The sequence below is a fragment of the Rosa chinensis genome, chromosome 6 (assembly GCF_002994745.2).
Source record: "Rosa chinensis cultivar Old Blush chromosome 6, RchiOBHm-V2, whole genome shotgun sequence".
In the NCBI taxonomy this organism is placed as follows: domain Eukaryota; kingdom Viridiplantae; phylum Streptophyta; class Magnoliopsida; order Rosales; family Rosaceae; genus Rosa; species Rosa chinensis.
The window spans coordinates 20,260,064-20,271,618 of record NC_037093.1 but is presented as its reverse complement, the minus strand read 5'-3'; the positions used below and the strand labels follow the sequence as shown (position 1 = coordinate 20,271,618).

Here is an 11,555-nt window from a genome sequence, read left to right as displayed (position 1 = left end):
CTCTCTTTCTTTATCTCTCAATTACAACAATCTCTCTTTATCTCTCAATTACAACAATCTCTCTTTATCTCTCAATTAGAATAATCTCTCACTTCTTCACTCAGTTCACTCTCTGTTTCACACATAAAGAACAGAACCAGTAACCTCCCTTTTTATATACTACCAGATTAATAACCTCCCTGTTTAACCGACTCCAATCTTCTAGCATATATTGCCATCTGGCCTAACAGATAGAACCATACAGTTACTTCTAGTATATTAACATCCCCCCTGAATCTGAACTGGGTGCCCCAAGTTCAGATTGCTGCAATGTTATTGGAAAAGAGCTGTACCAAGACCTTTGGTTAAAATGTTTGCAATTTGCTCATTAGTAGGAACAAACTAGAGACTCAAATCTTTCTTCTGTACTCTCTCTCTCTAATAAAATGGTAGTCAGTATCCAAGTGTTTTATACGAGAGTGAAACACTGCATTAGAGCTAAGAGCCATGGTAGATAAGTTGTCACAATGAATTAATGGAGGCTGAGGAAGATATACTTGGAGAGCACATAACACCTGTCTGATCCAAAACAACTCTGCAGCTGTGTTTGCCAAGGCCCTATACTCAGCTTTAGTGGAGCTCCTAGAAATAGTTGGTTGTTTCTTCGATTGCCAAGAAATAGCATTGTATTCTAGAAACACAACAAATCCTGTTGTAGACCTCCTTGTAGCTGGATCTCCACCCCAATCTGCATCACTGTAAGCTACAAGATCAGGAGGACTAGAAACATATTTCAATCCTTGAGTGATAGTGCCCTGAACATATCTGATTATTCTCTTCACAGCTGCCATATGCATATCCGTTGGTTTCGTCATGAATTGACATGCAGTATTCACTGCAGAAGCAATATCTGGGCGAGTGAATGTCAAATATTGTAAGGCTCCCACTAGGCTTCTGTATAAAGTAGGATCAGATAATGGTTCACCATCTGTAGGAAGTAGATGATTGTTTGGGAGACAAGGAGTAGACCATGACCTGCATCTTGCCATTCCAGCTCTAGCAACCAAATCCCTTGCATACTTGGCTTGAGAAACAAATATACTGTGCTTTTGATATGAAATTTCTAAGCCAAGAAAGTAGGTGAGAACTCCCATATCTTTCAAGTCAAAAACTACACTGAGTTCATCAATCACTAATTGCACTACGGTGTCATCATTTTCAGTGAGAATAATGTCATTGTTGTAAATAATAATGACTCTTCATGCAATAGGTATTGCTTAATGTATGTGATTGACAGACTCGTAATGTATGCGATTGACATACTTGTAATGTGCGATTGATTAGTATAGCTATTATGTATTGCCTTTTGTATACCTGATGTAACCCTATATAAACCTCATAGTGAGATGAATACAATATAATTATCCAATTCTCTACAACACGTTATCAGCATGATACTCTAACCCAAGCCCTAGCCAGAAAAAAACCCTAACACCCGAAATTTCTTTCACCAAAAACTGCCGCAAGCTCTTATCCCTTGTTAGCCATACCGTACGCTGCTCCTGCAGCACAGTAGCACGCTCGTTCCTGTGCAAATCAGCCTATTTGCACACCCCGAAACGTCTTGATTGGGACTCAGATCAAAATCCTTCCTTCATCAAAGTTGTTCGTGTCTGCCTCTTCTATCTAACCTCCAAATTTCAGCCCTATTAGAGTCGTTGTGAGATCTGTACACCATTCGAAGTGGGAGCTGTTCAGAAGCGAATTTGCTCCGAATTTCAACAAGTAAGTTTTAAAGATTAAAGTTCTTGTTTTCTTGTCTTTTAAATTCCTTTATTTTATGCACGATTTTCAATATACAAATATGGGTTCGATTATTTAATAAAGCGGAATTGTAGGGATTCACGCTTAACGAACTAAGAGTGTTCATAATGCTCGGACTAAGAGCGTCCGTAAGCATCAAATTGTGACCATATTAAAACATTATTATTTGGTCTAATCCAAAAGAGATTCTTGGAAATTGTTTTCTTGGTAGCATAGCTCGGAAATCTTATTATTTTAGTTTTCGTGGAAGTTTAGCTCCGAAACTTATATATCTTCTCTTTTTATTTCAGGATGTCGAATGAACCTAGACTCGACTTTCCCATGCTTGACTCAATAGGCTCGGATTACCACAGTTGGGTAACCGATGTTGAGAACCACCTCACTTCAAAGGGAATATTACCCACAATCCAGGCACCTAACCTGGATCGTGTGTTCGTGCGAACACCTACAAAGCATGCTCAAGCAGTTATCTTGATGCGACGCCATATGGACAAGGCACTCAGATTGGAGTATATGTCGATCAAGGATGCAAGAGAGCTATGGGTAGTGCTAGAAGAGCGCTTTGGCAATGTCGAAGATTCCCTCCTCCTTGACTTGAAGGTTCAATGGAACAATCTGCGCTTTGCTGATTACAAGTCTGTTGTTGAATATAATTCAGAAGCTCTTCGCCTACAGTTCATGTTGAGGTTTTGTGGACAACCTGTTATAGAGCAAGAGCTAATTGAGAAAACTCTCTCCACCTTTCCTGTTTAAGCCATTGTGGTATCAAAGCAATACCGCACTGAAGTCAATGCTGGACGGATCACGAGGTTTCATCAGCTTATCAATCTCATATCTATAGCTGAGAAACATGATAACATATGCGTGAGGAATTATAATTCAAGGCCCATTGGAACTAAAAGCGTTCATAAGGCGAATTATAATGCACCCAAAAGAGGGCGCAAGGAGCAGAACCGGTCGTGGTGGTGGCACCAACCCTCCTAGGGAACGCCCACAACGTGCACCTCAGTTAAAGGGAGGCAACCACAATGACATGTGTCATCGATGTGGATCAAGTGAGCATTGGTTCAAGCAATGCAAGGCAAGCGAGCAACTAGCTTCAAGATACAGGGCATACAGGGACCTGAGGGAGCAAAAATTGTACCTTGCAGAAGAAGAAGAAAATGGTGGAGACATCCATCTCACCATAGAGGACTTTAAAGCTGATGATGAAGTGCACAAGGATGCCGCAGACTTTGATTAGATTAGTCCTTTTATTTTCCAAGAATTTTTGTAATGGCAATATGCCTTGGTCAATAAATGACAATTGTATTAAACTCTTTCTTATGTGGTGCACCCAATGAAATATGATGTTTAGGAAAGTCATTGAGATTAATGGTACTTAAGAGAGCCTCGCTCCACCAACATCTCTCTCTACTTTCCTGGTCATATTTTATTGGAGTTACCAAACGGATAGAGTGACTACAATGTGTCTTAGTTTGATTTTATTTTGGATTAGACTTTTTGGGACCTTTGATGTAATCATTGACTATCTTTATTAATAAAGTATCGTATTATTATTCGATGTCATGGACATGTTTTAAATCCGAACTTTATTATTTTTCAGTATGTTTCCTGGAGTGTTGGAATGCCATGTTGATAGTGGCACCACACATACTATATTGCGACATAGGCAACTATTTCTATGGATGATGCCTAGTCGATCTTCTGTGACTACGATGGCTGGACCATCACAATTGATTCATGGTCGAGGACTAGCTCAATTTATGTTGCCAAATGGCACAAGTATTAATGTCACCGAAGCTCTATATGCTCCTAGGGCTGGAAGGACCATATTGAGTTTTAAAGATATAAGAGCAAATGGTTTTCATGTGGAAACACATTGTGAGAATGGACAATAGTTCCCTTGCATCACCTCTAATGACTACGGACATAAACGAGTATTAGAGAAACTTATGTGTAGATCTAGTGGGTTGTATGCAACCACTATTCGAATTATTGAATCCAACCATGTCATGAGAGATGACTTATGGGATTCTGACACATATAGGCTTTGGCATGACCGTTAGCACACCCAGGTCGTGATATGATGATCTGTATATTAAAGACTTCACACGAACATCCATTTTTCAAAACGAAAAGAAGTCAGAACCAAAATTCGATCCAAGGTAGGGCTGGCGCCGCCTACTCCCTGCGGCCCAAAAGTGGTATTGATGCCACCAATACCTCCTTAGTTCCTTTTTCTACTTATAAAGTCAATTGTGACTTTGTTGCTCAACTGGATACTTCCCTGGTTGCTTCTAAAGTCCATCTTTCGTTTTGCAAAGCCTGCTCTTTAGCAAAATTAGGATCAAGACCATCCTATACAAAGGACACTAAAGAAAATATTCCTTTCTTACAAAGAATCCAAGGTGATATTTGTGGACCTATTCAACCAACTTGCGGACCATTTAGATATTTTATGGTGTTGGTTGATGCATCAACACGATGGTCACATGTCATGCTATTGTCCACAAGAAATGTTGCATTTGCTACACTCCTAGCACAAATCATTAAATTAAGGGCTCACGACCCTGATCATCACATTAAGTCAATTCATTTCGATAATGCTGGAGAGTTTACATCAAAAATGTTTGATGACTATTGCATGTCCATTAGGATTGAGGTTTAACACCCTGTTCCTCATGTTCACACCCAAAATGGTCTCGCAGAAGCTGCCATTAAAAGACTGCAAATGGTCTCTAGAACATTGGTTATGCGCACCAATCTCCCTGTTTCTGCTTGGGGCTATGCAATATTGCATGCAGTTGTGCTCATTCGTCTGAGGCCTACTGCCACTCAACCCTTTTCTGCGTCCCAGATGGTTACTGGATATGAGCTTGATGTCTCACACTTCCGCATATTTGGGTGTACAGTTTATGTGCCAATTGCGCAACCACAGTGCACCAAAATGGGTCCTCAAAGATGATTAGGCATTTATGTTAGATATGACTCTCCAACCATTATCCGCTACTTAGAACCCTTGACAGGCGATCTATGTACCCGTAGATTTGCGGATTGTCACTTTGATGAGACATTCTTCCCATCGTTAGGGGGAGATAGGAACAATAATGTTCAACAGGAACGATAGGAATTGTCGTGGTCTGTCCCCACTTTGAAGTGAGGAGAATTCTTGATCTTCAGAACGTAGCAGACTCTATGCCTGATGTGTTTTCTGATATCGCTAAAGTGACAAGATCACATATACCTACTGCAAACATGGCTGCAAGGATTGATGTCCCTAAAAATCATGGACATGGCGCCACCCCTAGGGGTATTGGGCATGGCACCTCCACCACTAATAGTGATGGCAATGTGGCTCAGGCAAGCTCCCAGCAAGGAAACGTGGGAGGCCCAAAGGTTCGATGGATTCTCGCCCAATAGAGAAAGCGAGTTTGGCACAGAAAGATCCATTAATCATCGACATAAATAACCCGTCTTATGAAGATATTCCGGATTATGGTTATGTCTAAGAGACATCATTGGGGGATGCTCCAATGTTAGAACCAATTCCAGGGAATAGGGAGATCTCCATGAATTACACTAGTGTACATGAGACGTTGAATCGAGATTTTATTATCCTTGATGATATGTTTTCATATTCTATTTCTCAAGAAATTATAGAACACGATGATATCGAACCTCGCTCCATTGAGGAATGTCAATGAAGAGCAGACTGGCCTAAATGGAAAGATGCGATCCAGGTTGAATTAGATTCACTAACAAAGAGACAGGTATTTGGGCCTATAACGCTGACACCCCCAAGTATAAAGACTGTTGGCCATAAATGGGTCTTTGTTAGAAAGCGTAATGAGAAAAATGAGGTTGTTAGAAACAAAGCCCGCCTTGTGGCGCAAGGTTTCTTACAACGCCCTGGAATTGACTACGAGGAGACATATTCTCCCGTAATGGACGTTACAACGTTCCGCTACCTTGTCAGTTTGGTAGTTTATGAAAAACTTGACATGCAGCTTATGGATGTGGTTACAGCATATCTCTATGGGGATCTAGATTTAGAGATATATATGAAGGTTCCAGATGGACTTCAATTACCCAAGTCAAGTGGCTCTAAACCACGGGCGGAGTGCATTTTCAATAAATTGAGACGCTCACTATATGGATTGAAATAATCCGGACGGATGTGGTATAACCGTCTAAGTGACTACTTGATTGGGAAGGGATATGTCAACAATGAAATATGCCCATGCGTGTTTAAAAAGAGGACAAGTTCCGGATTTGCAATTGTAGCAGTTTATGTCGATGACATGAACCTAATTGAAACTCTAGATGAGTTAAAGGAAACTGCTAAGACTTGAAATCCGAATTTGAGATGAAAGATCTTGGGAAAACACTGTTTTACCTCGGACTAGAACTCGAGCACCGTAGTGAACTCGAGCATTATGATCCATCAGTCAGCATATACTCAAAAATTATTAAGGTGCTTTAATGAAGATAAAGCAAAGCCTGTGAGTACTCCCATGATTGGTCGTAGTCTTGAGCCTGAAAAAGATCCATTTCGTCCAAGGAATGAGGACGAAGACTTATTAGAGGCTGAAGTGCCCTATCTAAGTGCAATAGGAGCATTATTGTACTTAGCTCAATACACAAGACCGGACATCTCATTCGCAGTGAACTTGTTAGCTCGACACAGTTCTGCGCCAACACACCGCCATTGGATTGGCATAAAGACAATCTTTCAATACTTGAGAGGTAAGATTGATATGGGCTTGTTCTATCCCTACTGTGAGAAAAGAAATAACGGAAGTGGGATCGGACTCCACAAGACAAAACGCCACCTTCCGTGCTCCTCCTCCCTTCCATCAAAATGACAACATATCTTGATGGGTTTTGCTTATGCAGGGTATCTCTTTGACCCTCACAAAGGTCGCTCCCAAACTGGTTATGTCTTTACCATGGGAAGCACTGCGATATCTTGGAGGTCTACAAAGCAGACCCTTGTTGCTACTTCCTCAAATCATGCAGAGATTATCGCTCTACATGAAGCCGTGCGAGAATGCATATGGCTAAGGTTTGTAGTTAGACACATTCGAGGAACTTGTGGTTTGAAGTCTACCATAGATGAACCTACATGCATTTATGAAGATAATGCAGCTTGTATTGAGCAAATGAAGTTAGGTTTCATCAAGGGCGACAACACCAAGCATATATGGCCTAAGTTCTTTTACAATCAGCAACAACAAATACTTCTAAATATTGAAGTGAATCAAATCCATTCAGAGGATAATGTAGCGGACTTGTTTACCAAGTCGTTACCTAAATCCACCTTTGAGAAACATGTGAAGAGCATCGGATTAAGAAAGTTATCCGAACTCCCATAATTGTAGAATCAAGGGGAGACCTTGACATCAGGGGGAGGTATGATGTCTACATGTTCGATCTTGAAGAGTGAAGGACGTGTTGTGCTCTTTTTTCCCTTCGACCAGGGTTATTTTTGTCCCACATGATTTTGTTACCTGGCAAGGTTTTTAGTGAGGCAACGATCAAAACGTCATCACCGAGTTTGAGCGGCACAAGGGGGAGTGTGGAAGGATGTCGACTACTCCACATTCACGCATGTTGTGCTCTTTTTCTCCTTCGACCAAGGTTGTTTTTTCCCACAGGGTTTTTATTAGTTGGCAAGGTTTTTGACAAGGCAACTTAGAAGCGCATAGCAGAGGCAACACTATTGACATGGAATATCCAAGGGGGAGTGTTGTAAATGATAATGACTATTCATGCAATAGGTATTGCTTAATGTATGTGATTGACAGACTCGTAATGTATGCGATTGACATACTTGTAATGTGCGATTGATTAGTATAGATATTATGTATTGCCTTTTGCATACATAATGTAACCCTATATAAACCTCATGGTGAGATGAATACAATACAATTATCCAATTCTCTACAACAGTCATTGACATGTAGAAAAAGTATCACCACACAACCATCTGCCGTCTTAACAAATAGACTTGGATCTGAGTAAGAAAATCGAAAGCCTAGAGCTGGTAGAAAACTGGTGAATTTCTCATTCCAATCCCTAGGAGCTTGTTTGAGACTATAAAGGGATTTTTACAATTTGTAGACATACGAAGGATAGTCTGGACTCACAAAACCCTTTGGTTGTTTCATAAAAATTTCTTCCTTTAATTCACCATGAAGGAATGCATTTTTAACATCAAGAGCAAGTATTTTAAGCAGCAAGAGCAAACCACAGGACTAAATGTTTCTTCATAGTCCAAACCATACTGCTGTGTATATCCCTGTGCCACTAATCTAGCTTTGTATTTAGCAACAGACCCATCATGATTTTTCTTGATTTTGTAGACCCACTTACATCGCACAACATGTCTGTCTCTAGGTGCAGGTTTAAGAGTCCATGTTCCTTGTGCCATTAAAGCATCAATCTCCTCTTTCATAGCATTTTCCCAATGCAATATTCCTGCAGCAGCCCTATAGTTACTAGGTTCTGAAGCATCACTGATTTCACTGACACATGTAAATCCTGAGAAGAATGCTAAATGATCATAAGTTCTAGTATTCACAGCAGTAAAGTAGCACTTATAATATGCAAAATCTTTCTTTTTTGATGATTCCGGCCTTGCTACGAGTAACCATGTGATGAGAATTATCAGGTAAACATCCAGGAATTTCTTGAGAGGTCTGTAAATCTTCATATTCATGCCCAGCAGTATCCTCAGAAGAAGGTAAAATGACGTCTAGTTGTGCAAGAGTTAGGACAGGCAACTCTCTATTTGCGCTTAAGGAAGTAGCAGCAGTAATATCATGAGATTGTGGTGGTGATTCAAGAGGCTCATCAGATGGATTATTATGAGATGAAGATGCAGGGACTAGATTTGATACAAGTGAATGACTATTGGTTTCAGTTGTAGAATTATGAAGGTTGGATGATGATCTAGTAGGAATAAGTGTAGGAATTGACACATGAGGATTGGAGAATGAGGAGAATGTAGGACCAGAATTGGATATGGACTGAAATTGAGCTTTGAAAGGAATTATAGTTTCATCATATATCACATGCCTTGTGATAATGAGTTTTGTATTATTAGGATTATAACATAGAACACCCTTGAACCCTAGTGCATATCCTAGAAATACACATTGCACAGATCTTTGTTGCAGTTTATTGGAATTGTAGGGTCTGAGATAGGGATAAATTGCACAACCAAAGATTTTCAGATTGCTAATATTAGGGTGTTTGTTATGGAGTTTGGCATAAGGAGATTGCATTTGTAGTACTTGGCATGGCATTCAGTTTATGAGAAAACATGCATGAGCACATGCATAGTACCAGAATTGAAGATCAAGACAAGCCACTGACATTAGTGTAATTGCAGTTTCAATTACATGTCTATTTTTTCTTTCTGCCAAACCATTTTGCTGAGGAGTATAGGGACATGAAAAGTGGTGTTGAATGCCTTTAGATACCAGAAAGTTATCTAGGAATTTACTGGTATACTCTCCTCCTCCATCAGATTGAAGAATTTTGATTGAACTAAAAATTGATTTTCAACAAAGGAATGGAATTGTATGAATATAGAAGCAACATCTGATTTATTGAAAAGTGGGAACATCCACATGTATCTTGTACAGTCATTGATGAAAGTTACATAGTGTCTATGACCCTCTAAGGATTTCGGGAGAGGAGCCTCTCCTAACTTCTTATCTTCCTAACCTACCTAAGCTTTTAACAACAAAATGACACGTGTCCATACTTACATCTAATGGCTCATATGATTTAGCACTATATCTATCTATTTTTTATTCAATCAGTGCGACTAAACCAGTCTCTCTCTCTCTCTCTCTCTCCATCTACTTCGATTCGCTTCACAGGCCCTCCAGAACGTTGTGTGCCGCCGACAATAAATTCGCTGTCAAATAGAAAGGAGGCTTTGAGCAACGATCAAAGGAATTTCATCCTCCATCACAATCGATGCTTTTTTTTTTGGCAGATCTCTCTCCCTCTCTGATGAATGAACTTTCTTATAAGCCATTTGGATCCCAGGTTGTTTCTGATTTGATTTTAGCAGGTTCTGCAGGCTAATGTTTTGTTTTTGGAAGAGGAGAAGGCAATTGTACATGCTTCTGTTTTGTTTTTGTAGAAATGAAGAGTGCAATTATGTAGCCTTTTGTTTTGTTTTTGTAAGAGGAGAGGGCAATTGAGCAGCCTTATACTTGCTATTGACTTGCCAACAGAAAATGAATAGTTCAGTTTTGTGCAGCCTTACGTTCTGTTTCGTTTTCAAGCAAATGTTTTCGTAATTGAGGTCTCCACTCCTTTTTGAATTGAATTCAACTTACGAACTAATACATTGGTGTCGTCTGTCTGTGTGGACTTTACCAAAATTTTGGATTTAATAGAGCTATTGTTGAAATTGACTTGGCCATCCTATTGTTGAAGATGGAGTGCATATTTCCATTTGGTTTATGTTAAGGAGCGAACCAAACCTATTGCTGATGAAGATTGACTACCACTGAAACATTCAAAAGCCTTTTATCTGAACTGGTATTTCTGTCAAAAGAAGAGATGCTCATTTCAGTGGGTCTCTGAAAATTCTGTTGATGAGATGTGGGATTCATTGATCACAAAAAGTAAATGAACATGCATGACTTTTGTGGTTTGTTTCTGATCAAAAATTTATTTGGACGAAATCGGTTTAGAATGTCTGTATTGTCTCTTTTATCAGAACTGTCGGGTCTATATAAAAGGATTAACTAAATGATGTTGAAGTTAAAACCATTCTCCGCAAAATGATTGGACGAAATCTATTAGTCACAAAATTACACAAGATCAATGTAATGAATAACTGCTTCTTGCACCAGACACTGATCTTTTCTACTAATTACAGTCTCCTCAGTTCATTACGAATGCTAGCTAGTAACCATCTTCATTTTGGTTTCTTCAAGTTCAAACAGTGTTCTGCTGCTTGGCCAAACAACTCTCTGACCTCTTCCAGTTCTCTCTCTGCCACCATCAAGTCCAAAATCAGCGAAACAGTTAGCTCCAGGAATAGCATTTGGCTGAAATACTAGATTACAATGATCATACCATCTTAACAAAACTAGTTCGAAGATATGCAGTTTCTGTAAAAATATTGTCTTTGTAAATTTGCTTGGTAATAGATTTCATTTAACATAGCTTCATGAATATGCAGGCTCTTGGAGGTTTATGCATATTCATTCTATTTTAGATAGTTTTATACTGATATGTTTTCTGTATTGTCATAGCAAGAACAACCAACAATTTTATCAAGTTCAGGAACCACTCTTGGTTTGTTAAATCTTGGGAGATCCTGCCAACTACATATATAAATAATCAAATCTTGACATGATATGTGCCTACAAACTACAGACCATAAGATCAAGGCAAACAAGACCTGCCAACTACATATAATGATCACATCTAGACATGGAAAACCTAGAATTAAGTCATAATTGACAACTATCATATGTGAAGCCCAAGAGTAATTCTTTACAATCAGAGTAAACAACAATAACGGAACGAAAACAGAACACAAATTCTGCATGACAACACCTCATGACGAACAGTTGATTAGGAGTCATCCCATATCAGAAGGGGGCTAATTTTGCAATGTAAAATAAAAAAAGTGCTTCCAATTCAAAATGCAAATCCCCAAATTCGAGGGATGAAGAACAAGCCCAGACAAAGAGAATAAAATCAATCAAAAG

General features: G+C 39.3%; 1 protein-coding gene across 1 annotated transcript; it reads right to left on the bottom strand.

Moving 5' to 3' along the window:
- Positions 1–389: 389 nt before the first annotated feature.
- LOC121049976 (secreted RxLR effector protein 161-like) lies at positions 390–1,133 on the bottom strand. The gene has a single exon (XM_040508480.1). The coding sequence runs from the start codon at positions 1,131–1,133 to the stop codon at positions 390–392; it is 744 nt and encodes a 247-aa protein (XP_040364414.1).
- Between the last annotated feature and the right edge of the window lie 10,422 nt (positions 1,134–11,555).

Coding starts and splice junctions, on each gene's coding strand:
- LOC121049976 (XM_040508480.1), bottom strand. CDS start 1,133: ATGGGAGTTCTCACCTACTTTCTTGGCTTAGAAATTTCATATCAAAAG.